Below are 14386 nucleotides of genomic sequence, written 5' to 3'. Positions count from 1 at the left end.
ATAGCTCTGTGGGAGGGATTCCCCCATCACCACTGAGTGTGTTGATGGGGTAATTCAAAACAGTTTGTTTCCTTCAATCCACTGGTTGAAGTAAAAGAATGCATAATCTATGACCTACCTTAGTCTGTACAATCCTGTGTCTGCGTGGGTTTTCTCTGGGTAATCCGGTTACCTCCCACTCTCCAAAGACATGCTGGCTAATTAGCTGGTTAATTAGTTAATTATCTAAATTGGCCCTAGGCCTAGGGCAGACACTGATGTGAATGTACAATATACTGTATATGTAAAGCACTGCGTAAAAGTGACAGTGCTATATAAGTACCTGTAGGAATAAAAAGTGAAGCAACCCAACAGCCGAACAGTAGGTGGCAAAAATCCTGTGTAATAAATGTAGTTAGGAGGCATTGTACTGACAAAACAAATTACATAGTACAAAGCTGGAAATCTTTTGCATGTATGAGATGGGCAATTTCTACACTGACCACCAATGTAACAGGGGATTACTATACTGACACCAATGTACTAAGGAATTTACGCCGACAATCAATGTAACAGGGAGATTGCCAATGTAAGGGGTGATTTACAATGACCACCAATGTAAGGAGGATGTACGATGACCATTTATGTAATGGGGATTATACTCTGATGACCAATGCAATGGAAATTCTACACTGACCAGCAATAAAAGGGGAAATGCTACACTGTACAATGTAATGGGACCAGTGTATGGAAGGATTTCTAAACTGACCACCATGGTAATGGGGAATTTATATTGACCACTAATGTAACAGAGACATTTGTACACTGACCACCAATGTAATAGGGAATGTACACTGATCACCAGTGTATGGAAGGATTTCTACACTGTCCACCAATGTAACAAGATATTTACACTGACCATCAATGTAACAAGGGGATTTCTACACTGACCACCAATGCAGAGGGGAAATGTCTACACTGAACATGTAATAGATCATTTACATTGATCACAAATGTAAAAATTCCACCCTGACCACCAATATAAGGGGGATGATACACTCACCACCGGTGTAATGGGGGAGTTTATCAATGTAAGGAATGATTCCTACATTGACCGCCAATGTAAGGGGAATGGCTACCAGTGTAATAGGAGTATTTACATGGATCACCAATGTACCAGGGACATTTATACTGATCACCAATTTAACAGGGACATATATACTTTGAAGATTTACAATGACCCCAATATAACGGGTATTTACACTAAAGATCAATATAACTGAGACACATTACACTGACCAGCAATTTAGCAGGGATATTTACATATATTATATATTTACATATATTATTATTATTATAATATTATTATTATATGACCCCTCCACCTGATTGTTAATCTCTATACCCTTACCCACCCCCTCTCAGACCACCTTTGCATTCTAAATCCCCCTGCTAGTGTCTGTATTCAAAACTCTCTACTGCTTATTTCTGCCCCCGACCCAACTTTTTGGCTTACTTCTACATGCCCCCATCCTCTTCCTTTTACACCCCAATTTCCCCCACTTGCCTCTGCCACCCCTCCTTGCCCATTTTTTTAACCCCACTCCCCCCCCCCACTAATGACTGACGTCATTCACTAAATATAGGCACCAGCATCTCACCCCCTTCTTTACATCCGCTACAGGGCAATCAAGTATCTAGCCTGCAGAAAACTGGACTGAAAGTGCGCAATTGATGTACAGTGATTTCGAAGGACGCCCAACCATATCTCTAGTTATAACTCTTCATTACTATAGCCCCAAAAAATTTGCTTCAGATGCACTTTAAGTCAAGTAAAATATTTTCTGCCTTATAGGAATAAAAATGGGCCCTTTCTGCTGTTTGTATCTTTCCTGCATATCCACACTCCTCATTATACCACTAAGAGGTTTAAAGGAAGAAGTAAACATGATTTGTATGGAGACAATATAGAGGAGATGGACTGGATGGTTGGTAAGTTAATTCCTGCTCTGTATATCTGTAATTTGTATGTGTACATGGGAGTAGTCACACTTTCTCATTACAAATGCAGGCTCTGGTACAATATTTGTGCTTTGGCAGTGCTTTACTGTTCCAAAGCCCGTGATTCCAGTACACTCATGTGTGAATGGAGCCACACTGCTCTTCCATATATACAGTACAATAAGTAAGCATTGTAATCCTGAGACAGAAAGTGAGGCATAATCACAAGGTGAAAATAAAGCTAACAGGCTAGAAACTAAGGCTGGGTTTAGGCAGTTGGTTCTTACAACATAATTGAGGTGAATGGATGAAACCCAGCCCCCCGCACCAGGACATTTTTTCTGACTGTCTCTGCTGTTAGAATGTACTGATCAGCACCTGCAGCCCATTGGTCTGCAGCTGCTGATCAGTGAAAGTTTTCTAGCGTGTCTGTTCCACAGAGATCTGATGATCAACTTCTCTCAAACAGGCAGGGCTATGCACAGATTGAAATTTGACAAGTCCACACTGAACCAGCCAAATGTCAATCTGTATTTACCCAGCCTAATGCAGCTACCACATCTGGTAAGGACTGGTAAGCTATATGGAATTTTTGTTTTGCGGTTTTAACAGCTAAATATGGATAAAAAACGTTTTGTCATTTAAGGGGAAATCTTAGAAGCCATTGATAAAGAAGGCTTAGTGAATAATACGTTTACCTACTTTACGTCAGACCATGGGGCATATTTGGAAGGAATGGAAGGAAGTCCTCATCTGAAAGGCCACAATGGAATTTACAGAGGTAATAATTCACCTGCCATTATGAATTCTTATTTTTATTCTCTTTTATGGAAAATATGTGCTGTACCGAAGCCACTGTAGTGATGTCATAATTACTGTCTTATATTTAGTATGTGTACTCATTAACCATCACTTGTAATGTGTGTTTGTTTTGCCCTTTTCAATTATGGAATGGGAGATGGAGGGATGTGGATCTTATTTCATGGGGCACAGACTGTATGTTAATGTAATATTCCCTCGCGGAGACCTGTTTAAAGAATATTAAAAGTTTGATAGTGCACTGGATGGTTACTAATATTTAAAGGCTAAGTTTATCTACTGGAACATGTTACATGTCTACTCTTACTTTGGGTGGAGCATGTAACATGATCAAACTCCTGCAATCTCTACCCCCCTCTCATGACAGCAGGTGTGGGATCTTCTCCCCGCACCTGATATTACAATTTAAAAACAGCATGGCCGTACAGGTAGGGATGAGCCGAACACCCCTCAGTTTGGTTTGCATCCAGAACATGCGAACAGGCAAAAAATGTGTTCGAACACGTGAACACCGTGAAGCCCCATACACACTATCAGATTTTTTGCTGATTTTTTCCTTCAGATTTACCAAAACCATGTAGTTACATAGTTAGTCAGGTTGAAAAAAGACACAAGTCCATCCAGATCAACCACATGCAGTGCAAGGGCCTGCCTGATTGCATACAAATTTAAACTCCTAAGGTTTGACCTCATATTATATGGTTTTGGTAAATCTGAAGGAAAGAATCAGCAGAAAATCTGATAGTGTGTATGAGGCTTTAAAGTCTATGGGACATGAACATGAATATTCAAAAGTGTTCATTTTAAAGGCTTATATGCAAGTTATTGTCATAAAAAGTGTTTGGGGACCTGGGTCCTGCCCCAGGGGACATGTATCAATGCAAAAAACTGCAGTTTTCTTGGGAGCAGTGATTTTAATAATGCTTAAAGTGAAACAATAAACGTGTAATATTCCTTTAAATTTCGTACCTGGGGGGTGTCTATAGTATGCCTGTAAAGGGGCGCATGTTTCCCGTGTTTAGAACAGTCCCTGCACAAAATTACATTTCTAAAGGAAAAAAAGTAATTTAAAACTACTCGCGGCTATAATAAATTGTCGGTCTGACAATACACATAAAAGTTTATTGATAAAAACAGCATGGAATTGCCCCACAGGGGAACCCCCAAACCAGGTCTGGTGTGGATATTAAGGGGAACCCCGTGCCAAAATTAAAAAAGAAATGGCGTGGGGGCCCCCTAAATTCCATACCACACCCTTCAGGTCTGGTATGGATTTTAAGGGGAACCCTGCACCAAAATGTAAAAAAAAATGGTGTGGGGTCCCCCCTCCTGAACCGTACCAGGCCACATGCCCTCAACATTGGGATGGTGCTTTGGGGTAGCCCCCAAAGCACCTTTTTCCCAATAAAAGTGTAATATTCCTTTAAATTTCGTACCTGGGGGTGTCTATAGTATGCCTGTAAAGGGGCACATGTTTCCCGTGTTTAGAACAGTTCCTGCACAAAATGACATTTCTAAAGGAAAAAAGTCATTTAAAACTACTCGCGGCTATAATGAATTGTCAGTCCGACAATACACATAAAAGTTCATTGATAAAAACGGCACACAGGGAAACCCCCGAAAGCACCTTGTCCCCATGTTGATGGGGAGAAGGGCCTCATTCCCACAACCCTTGCCCAGTGGTTATGGGGGTCTGTGGGCAGGGGGCTTATCGTAATCTGGAAGACCCCTTTAACAAGGGGACCCCCAGATCCCATACCCCTACCATTTCACAAAAAAAGTGTCAAAAAAGTTAAAAAACACAAGGGACGGTTTTTGACAAGTCCTTTATTATTTTCTTCTTATTTCCATTTCTTCTTCCATCTTCTTTCTTCTGGTCTTCCTTCGGTGTTCTTCTTCCATCTTCTTCTTCCTCCGCTCTTCTCATGCCGCATCTTCTTTCGGCTTCTTCTCTGCTCCATCTGTATGATCCGTCTGACCCCACCCCCCCTTTGGCGCACGGGAACTTCCCTATGGTTTTCCCCATGTTGTCAGAGAGGGGGGGGGGGTCACCCTTTTACGTAAATGGGGTAACCCCACCCCCCTCTGACATCACGGGGTGTGGAAAAAGTAGACTGCACCCGCCCTACATGTATCATAGACATACAGCATTAACTTGACAGTTCTAATAGTCAGACTTACAGATATTGGTAGATGCATCCAGCACTCTTCAGCCACATGCACTCTCACTTGGTCATCGGTACTTGCCCTCAATAGGGAGCTGGTTATAGCCTCTATTTGTTTTTCTTACTTAAAGTGATTGTAAACCTTTTCCTTTTTTTTTTTTTCCTTTTTTAAATAACTAACATGTTGCACTTACCAACAACTTGCCTTGTGAGGGGAAAAAGCGGAGAGCTGCTGCTCTCGGGCACAGCACTGGATCCAGATCGGGATCAGGTACTGTAAGGATAAGGGCAGGCTGGAGGGGATCCTGCAGAAGGTTTTTTCTTTAATGCAAAGAATGCATTTACCACTTCAGCTTTGGAAGATTTTACCCCCTGCACGATGAAGCCATTTTTTGCTATTCGACACAGCGCTACTTCAACTAATAATTGCATGGTCATGCAATACTGTACTCAAATGACATTTATATTATTTTTTCCCCCAAATATAGCTTAACTTTAATATTATGCTAAAATGTTTCGTATTAGCGCTGCTTGAACCTTGAAGAAGGAGGTACACCGTGAAAGCTTGTCCTGGAAAATTTGGATGTTAGTACAAATAAAAAAAAGTATCACAGATAGTACTCAATTATTTTTTCTGCTGTGCATTAGAACTGCTACAATCACCTTGAGTATTTTTTTTTCTTGAAAGACAAATTTGTTAACAGCTATATTTTTATTGGCCCTGTATAATTTATACTTGTTGTTCTGATTTGTACATTCCAGGTGGTAAAGGCATGGGTGGACTGGAAGGTGGAATACGAGTACCAGGAATACTTCGCTGGCCAGGTATTCTCCCTACAAATACGTCTGTTGATAAACCGACAAGTCTAATGGATATATTCACCACTGTAACTAAGCTTGGAGGAGGCACTCTGCCCCAAGACAGGTATGATATTTCAATAAACTGTTATGCATTAATTTTACTAAAGTGTAATAGTAGTTTATGTATTTAGCATGGAACTGTTGAAAAAATCTTGTATAATAAATAATATAATAATATTATAATAAATTGCATTAATAATAAATAATATGTAGTGCTTACCCTGAGGGGCCACTGGAAATTACCCAGGTCTCCCTTACCTGTTCAGAGGCTGCCAGGCCCCAACACCAGTTCCAAGCACACTGACAAACACAGGTTCATTCAAGGGGTATCTTTATTAAGATTTATTGCAATACTTGAACACAGGTGAGTAGAGGGATGAGGGTGCAGGATACTCCAAAACACATTCAGGCATTAGAAAACAGATTCTCAGGCAAAGTCCTTCAGTAGCAGCCATTAGTAATGCTGGAGCTAGAGGAAAGGTCGGCTAGTCTGATACTCTGTATGAGCAGTCCCAGTCCTGGCAGCAACATCTGGCATTCAATCCCTCAAATCACAGGCACGCCTAGAGCCCTAGGCAAAAGGGTCTTGCTCTTAATGTTTAGAGACAGCTCCCCAACCATCTTCCCTGCAACACGCTTCAGTGAAACGGGTCCTTCTCTAGCTCAGCTTCCTTAGGTGGTGTCCTCCAGCAGGTTTCTTTCAGGCCCTCAACCAAGCACAAACTGAGGCCTAACAGTAACAGATCTGCAATACCACAGGCTTACTCCCAGGCCAAAGGCCCCAGGTAAAGAAACAGGCCTTCTCAAACATTTATCTAATCCCCAGCCACACCCTCTGAGCACCCCCTCTCAAGGATTGGCCGAGGTCAGATAAATATTCATAGCTCAAAGATTCATCCTTCTACACTATTTCTGGAAACCTTTTCCAGGCAAGCAGAACCAATCAACCCCCAAATTTAGGGATATACCCGACCAGACCTGAAAAACAAATTGCTGCTCTGCAGAACCATTAGACCAATTAAGAGAGATACATTTAGCTTGCACCTGAGATCATTAAAATTAACCTGACCTGACCTGCCCGAAATATTTCTAAGGTGAAAATAGTGCTGATGTGCAGCATGTTGTAAATAGGGTTGCCACATCATCATTTTAATCCAGGACACATATTAATTACACAGGTTCTGAAGCTGATTTAATGCCAGGTTGTAAAATGTTCAAGCACCTGTGTTATTCTTTATATTAATCCATTAGTCCTTGTTAAGCTTCGTTTACCTCATTCCTGTCATTGAACTGTCAAATGTCACAGTCTGTACTGCTCACTGAGGTTCTGGCACTTAGTTGACAGGTAAATGAAGAGGTGGAACTTAGCATTGGAGGGGGCAAGCCGACACACAGCCTAAGGCCTCATGCACACTGAACGTTTTTCAACGTTTTTACAGCAGATATTTTTTTCTAGAGTCATTAAACTCTCCATGTTATCTTATGTGTCCATGCACACATCGACTGTTATCAGCCGTTTTGGGCTGTAGCGTTTTTGAGCAGTAAAAAAAAAAAAAAAACAGTGGGTTCTGAGAGATTTTTCACTTGTAAAAATGCTCTAATGCTGATAAATGCTGATAAACATTGATAAACTCACGTTTAACGTTTTTGATCTGTTGAAAAAAACAAACGATAAAAAGCGATAACGTGGAAAAACGCTAAAAAACGCTAATAAACACTAAAAAATGCTATTGCAAAAAATGTTTAGAAAGTTGAAAAACTGCAGAGCTACTGACATTATTATAGAGTTATTTTAACGTCCAGTGTGCATGAGGCCTAAGATCTTAAGAGTCCATTCACACAGGGGCAACACGACTTCCAGCGCGACTTTGGGAGGCAACTTGGCCATGACTTGAGTATTAATCACAGCCCGACTTGAGGCAACTTACAAGGCAACTTGAAGTTGCCTCCAGGACAGGGGACTTTGCCAGTGGCCAATCACATAATAATCAGCTCTGTGGGAGGGAGGGGTTTGTCTATAAAACTATTTTTACTTCCTGGAAAATTGCTTCAGTTAAGACAGGGGATCCGACTTGGAGGCAACTTCCATTGAAATCAATGGGTACAAGACGACTAGAAGTCGGATTGAAGTAGTACAGGAACCTTTTCTGAAGTCGAAGCGACTTCAGAAGTGTGCATTAAGATGGCTCTCATTCACTTACATTGATTTTATCATGTCGCCTAACTTGAGGCGACTAGGGGAAACTTCAAGTCGGATCCACAGTCGTCCCTGTGTGAATGGACTCTTATGGTTCCACAGAGACACACGGATTAAGCTGGCCATAAATTATATAATTTTCTTATTCAATTTTTTTTAGATTTACCTTCAACTATGTAGTGCGAGGGCCTTCATGATTACATACAAATTGAAATTGTGTAGGTTTGACCTCATATTATATGATTTTGGTAAATCTAAAGGAAATATATACCAGAAAAGTGTATAATGTATGGCCAGCTTTAGCTGGGAGACTTAACACAGGTGTGTGTGTGAATACCACAAGGCTTCTGTAATTCTGCAACAGTTGTTAGTGTAGTGCTGGCTCCTGAAGTGCACGCACTATGTTTTTGAAATGTAATGTTACATTTAAACTGCAGTTTGGTTTGAGCATAATTATTCCAAATTTTGACATCAGCATCAGTCTGACTGGACTATAGGGTGTTCAGCCTGGCCATAGGGGGCACTGTCTTTTCTGGCAGGCATGGAAATACAGTCTGGTTTTGAGCTTTAAGGTTACTTTCTCTCGGAGTCAGCCCAGTGGGAGTGTCACTCTTGCTGTGCTTTCTGGGAGAGGGTACTCAAGATGCAGATGTCACGTGGTTCGGGGTTCCAGTCCAGAAGTATGTTCTCACTCCATGGTCCTGGTCCTCCTGACCAGCCCCCAGGAAGGCTATGGCCTGGGGTGCGGATCCACCGACTTTATGTCTCGGGGCTGGCTAGCCCGAGGCAAGGAAACTAAGGAAAGAATTTGGAGGTGGTCCGGTGCTGTCTCTGGTTGTGAAGAGGCCCAGCAACTTCGTAGCTATCCAAGGGAGGACTCTTCAGAAGAAAGCCACGCACGGGTTGGGAGGAAAGGGGTAGAAAGGGTGAAAGGAAGGGAATTCTTTTTTATTTGTTTTTTTTTTTTTCTTTCCTTTTTTTTTTTTTTTTTTTTTAAGAGAAGGAGGAGAAAAGGAGGAGAAAGAGGTTGGTAGGGGATGAGAGGCGTTTGGGGAGCCAATCTCCAGACTGACATATATAAGAAGAGAGAGAAAGAATAGATTCTAGTCTGTCAAATATAAGAGATGAAAATTGTATGTAACTTGAAAGAAAATGCTTAATAAAGATGAAATTATGTAAAAATAAAAAACAGCAGCTCCTTCGGGGGTTAGTGCTACATTAGCATTTAAGGTTATGCTCTTGTTTATGGCAGGGCATGCAATTATTTATCCTTTGCTTGTTTATGTAGTGGGTTATTGTTTCCTTGGTTCTAGGATCATTGATGGAAAGGATCTAATGCCTCTCGTGCAAGGAACTGTTCCTAATTCTGAACATGAATTTATGTTTCATTATTGTGATGCCTTCTTGCATGCAGTACGATGGCACGACACAAGCAGTAAGTAAAATACTTTATATAATTTCCCAAGAAATGTACTTCTTATCCATTCATCCAGCTTCACACACTAAAGCCCCTGTACACACGGTCGGAGATTCCGACAACCAAATCCGTCGGATATTGTCCGTCGGATTTTGTCCGAAGCTGTTGCATACACACGGTCGGACAAAGTTGTCGGAAAATCCGACGTGATGACATTATTTAGTTACGACGGGACTACGTTCACGCTACTAGCCAATAGCTTTGGTGTAGGAATTTGATCTGAGCATGCGTGGCACTTTGTCCGATCGGAATTCTCTACACATGATCGGAGTATGTCCGATCGGAGCATTTTGTCGGAAAATTTTACCAACAAGTTGGAAAACTTGGTCCGACGGAAACAGTCCGATGTAGACCACACACAGTCGCAATATCCGACAAAACGGTCCGATCGGAAACACATTCCGTCGGAATCTCCGACCGTGTGTACAAGGGCTAAAGGTTTTTCTTTTTGCCCCTTCCCCTTATGTCAAGTAAACTGAGCTACAAGTATCATCCACTCTGTCTCTGTCCTGTAAATGCAGGCAGGATAAGCTTTGAGAGTTAGAGGCGCTTCAGTCAATTCTGCAAAAATTTAAACTTGTGAGCTTCAAAAACTGTAGCTGCTGTTTTTAATAAACAGACACTCACCTGTCCAAGGATCCAGCACCAACCTTACCCGAGCTGGTTGTTTACCGGCTGAGAGAATACAGGTGTGAGGGGGGCTTAGAGTATACAGGTGTGAGGGGGGGCTGAATGCGTACAGATGTGAGGGGGGGCTGAGAGTGTACAGGTGTAAGGGGGGGCTGAGAGTATACAGGTGTGAGGGGGGGCTGAGAGTGTACAGATGTGAGGGGGGCTGAGAGTGTACAGGTGTGAGGGAGCTGATAGCATACAGGTGTACAAACAGAAGAAAAACAGCGCCAACCTAAGTGCAGTATTTTTAGATCACAGGTATTTATTTGTAAAGTAATACACTCACTCTCTACCAGAATGTTTCAGGCACATCACGTTTTACGTGTGAGGAAAGGTTTCTGGGGGACATCGCAGGGCTCCCGAGGAGAAGCGGTTTCCCTTTTAGCTGTTTCTTTCGTCCGGTGGCGCCGGTGGTTCCCAGCGTCTCACGGCCCGGTGTAGCAGCGTCAGGGAAATCCGTTTGTTGGTCGTGCGGGGTCGCGCTGTGATGACGTTCGTTACGTTGCACGCATTCGGAGCATGTGTGCTCCTTCATCAGGCATCTCGACCACCATAATGGAAGTGGTCAAATAGGGAGAAGGCAGTTCTGATTGGTCGTTCGGGTTAGGGTGCCACCCTCTGTGGGGCGGGGTTGTTACGGCCAGGGCCCGGTGTTAGTAAGCTATGTGCTGCAGGCTTGCTGCATAGTATTGTGCGTGTGCCTATGTAGGGAGCTTGGTCATTGTGAAAAAAACTTTTATTTATGAATATATGGATAAAAATTAATAATAGTGGTAAAAAATGAGTTGGAATTTTTATTATTATTAAAAGCACGAAGATGTTTGCAAAAAGAATTAATAAAAAATATAAAAATAAATATAAAAATGAAAATAAAAATAAATTTAAAAATAAAAATAAAAATAAAAATGAGTAAACACCTTATTGTATATAAAAAGGGCAAAAGAAATTACCAAGGATATATTTCTTTGATGGGTATTCAGGCGTTAAATAGTATAAGAAATATATATGGAGAGAATTAGATACTATAAAATTTGATACTATAAAATTCAATATAAAATCAGAAATTTTGTATTAAGATTATATATGTACACTTGAATACATGTATACACATATATATATATATATGTGTATATACACGCATGTGCATAGATACACATACAGGGGGATCTGAAAAAGCGCGTCGGTTTTGATTTGTGGTGGGTGGCGGAAAAGGAAAAGGAGGTCTCGTTAGGAAGGCACCCGCCCCACCCCCCACCCCCCCACCACAAATCAAAACCGACGCGCTTTTTCAGATCCCCCTGTATGTGTATCTATGCACATGCGTGTATATACATATATATATATATATGTGTATACTTGTATTCAAGTGTACATATATAATCTTAATACAAAATTTCTGATTTTATATTGAATTTTATAGTATCAAATTTTATAGTATCTAATTCTCTCCATATATATTTCTTATACTATTTAACGCCTGAATACCCATCAAAGAAATATATCCTTGGTAATTTCTTTTGCCCTTTTTATATACAATAAGGTGTTTACTCATTTTTATTTTTATTTTTATTTTTAAATTTATTTTTATTTTCATTTTTATATTTATTTTTATATTTTTTATTAATTCTTTTTGCAAACATCTTCGTGCTTTTAATAATAATAAAAATTCCAACTCTTATCATTTTTTACCACTATTATTAATTTTTATCCATATATTCATAAATAAAAGTTTTTTTCACAACGACCAAGCTCCCTACATAGGCACACGCACAATACTATGCAGCAAGCCTGCAGCACATAGCTTACTAACACCGGGCCCTGGCCGTAACAACCCCGCCCCACAGAGGGTGGCACCCTAACCCGAACGACCAATCAGAACTGCCTTCTCCCTATTTGACCACTTTCATTATGGTGGTCGAGATGCCTGATGAAGGAGCACGCATGCTCCGAACGCGTGCAACGTAACGAACGTCATCACAGCGCGACCCCGCACGACCAACAAACGGATTTCCCTGGCGCTGCTACACCGGGCCGTGAGACGCTGGGAACCACCGGCGCCACCGGACGAAAGAAACAGCTGAAAGAGAAACCGCTTCTCCTCGGGAGCCCTGCGATGTCCCCCAGAAACCTTTCCTCACACGTAAAACGTGATGTGCCTGAAACATTCTGGTAGAGAGTGAGTGTATTACTTTACAAATACCTGTGATCTAAAAATACTGCACTTAGGTTGGCGCTGTTTTTCTTCTGTTTGTATATCTTCTAAAGGTGCCTTCTACCCTTGAACATGCTGCCTACCTGCTTGTGCTAAGAAATCCTCCCTTTTCCATGGCTATCCGTACAACTATTAACTATTGACTATAACCTATGATCCTGTCAGCTACCTATTGACTATCATCTGCCATATTTACTGCCATATTCACTAAGGACTGCAAAACTCTGCAGAGCAGCAGACTTGAAACCCTAAATCTGTTATACACTTAAACTATAGCAGATACCCCCATTTCCCCATCCCATTTCTCTCCCCTCCATTTTTTCCGGGTTTTTTCCCCAAACCCCCCGCCCCTTTCCCCCCCCCCCCTCCCCCCATCCTGGACATATATAATCCAGCAGCGCAACGCACAAAAAAACATTTTAGCATACAGGTGTGAGGGGGCTGAGGGCATAAAGGTGTGAGGGGGGCTGAGAGCATACAGGTGTGAGGGGGCTGAGAGCGTACAGGTGTGAGGGGGCTGAGATTGTACAGGTATAAAGGGAGGGGCTGAGGGTTTACAGGGTAAGGGGGCTGAGAACATACAGATGTGAGGGGAGCTGAGAGCATACAGGTGTGGGGGTGCTGAGAGCGTACAGGTGTGTGAGGGGGGCTGAGGGCATACAGGTGTGAGGGGGCTGATATTGCATTCAGGTGTGATGGAGCTGAGAGCGTACAGGTGTGAGGGGGGGCTGATAGCGTACAGGTGTGAGGGGGGCTTAGAGTACACAGGTGTGAGGGAGCTGAGAGCGTACAGGTGTGAGGGGGCTGAGAGCATAAAGGTCTTAGGGGGGCTGAGAGCGTACAGGTGTAACGGGGCTGAGAACATACAGGTGTGAGGAGGGCTGAGAGCGTACAGGTGTGAGGGGGTTGAGAGTATACAGGTGTGAGGGGGGCTGAGAGCATACAGGCTTGTTGTCCTTGATTACATTGATATCATGGTGAATAAAAGCAGTGTGCCTTCAACTTGAATAATAGCACAGTAAGCTCTTAACTTGCAAAGCCCTCAGAAAGAATTAGGCTCATTTGTTGATTTTGGATTCATTGTGCAATCTAATGTTTCTTTGTATTTGTCAATAGGTAATACCACTTGGAAAGTCCACTATATTTCTCCAAAATTCCCATCAGGAGCAAATGCATGCTTTGGTTCCAAGCTTTGTTCTTGCAGTGGAGAAAAAGTTGCATATCACATTCCCCCATTGATTTTCAACCTTTCCAATGATCCTTTTGAGGCGAATCCTCTGCCCAATGACTCTGTGTTCTATAAGGAAGTGCTACAGAAAACACAACTGGCTACAGCACATCATAACTCAACGTTGCATCCAGTGCCTCAACAGCTCTATGGGCTAAAAAACATTTGGGACCCCAGTCTGCAACCATGCTGTGGAACATTTCCACTTTGTTGGTGCAACGAAGAAAGCACAAGTTAGATCTAGCAATAAATATTATTGTATGTGCTATGAAAATAATCTACTCACAGTAATTTACAGAACCTGTGTATTGATAACCAAAACTTTGATGTGTACTGTACCTTTTTTGTATTTTTTTTACTATCACATGCTGTTCTTTCAAGTTCTGCTGTGCTGGTGAAACATACTAAAACACGGTAGTCTTATCAAAATGGCAGACATTATTTTTTTTTTTAAATGGGTCAATTTATTATCAAATTGGTGAGAAAAAGTTTTAATAAACTCAATTTTATATTGAAATGTTTTCCAATTGGGAAATACAATTTTAATGTTTTCTTCTTTATTTTTAGCTTTCCAAAAATGTTCTTTAAAATACTACTTAGGCAGTGTCTCACATGTTCAAAGATTGCTTACAATTAGTTAAAAATGTTTTTTGCTTTATTTGGCACTAACCAAACACCTAGAACATCTACGCTAGAACACCTACTTACTCTAGAACATCTAGACATGTTCTGGAGTAACAGTCCAGACTACAGTGCCTGCTGAGCTTCAGACAGT

The 14386-nt window shown here is 41.6% G+C and overlaps 1 protein-coding gene across 1 annotated transcript in view; it reads left to right on the top strand.

The window, feature by feature from the left end:
• Positions 1–14157, top strand: part of LOC143982249 (arylsulfatase D-like) — a 57540-nt gene extending 43383 nt beyond the window's left edge. The window contains exons 6-10 of the mRNA XM_077480814.1: positions 1835–1971; positions 2627–2761; positions 5727–5889; positions 9336–9457; positions 13500–14157. Of these exons, the coding sequence (XP_077336940.1) occupies positions 1835–1971; positions 2627–2761; positions 5727–5889; positions 9336–9457; positions 13500–13849 (907 nt within the window). The 3' untranslated portion in view covers positions 13850–14157. The remainder of the gene's footprint in view (positions 1–1834; positions 1972–2626; positions 2762–5726; positions 5890–9335; positions 9458–13499) is intronic.
• Positions 14158–14386: the final 229 nt, after the last annotated feature.

Source organism: Lithobates pipiens, unplaced genomic scaffold (genome assembly GCF_037356315.1).
Source record: "Lithobates pipiens isolate NorthernLeopardFrog02 unplaced genomic scaffold, aLitPip1_a1.2 Scaffold_16, whole genome shotgun sequence".
NCBI classification, from domain to species: Eukaryota; Metazoa; Chordata; class Amphibia; order Anura; family Ranidae; genus Lithobates; species Lithobates pipiens.
The sequence above is the reverse complement of the archived record's forward strand: the minus strand, read 5'-3'. Positions and strand labels throughout refer to the sequence as shown.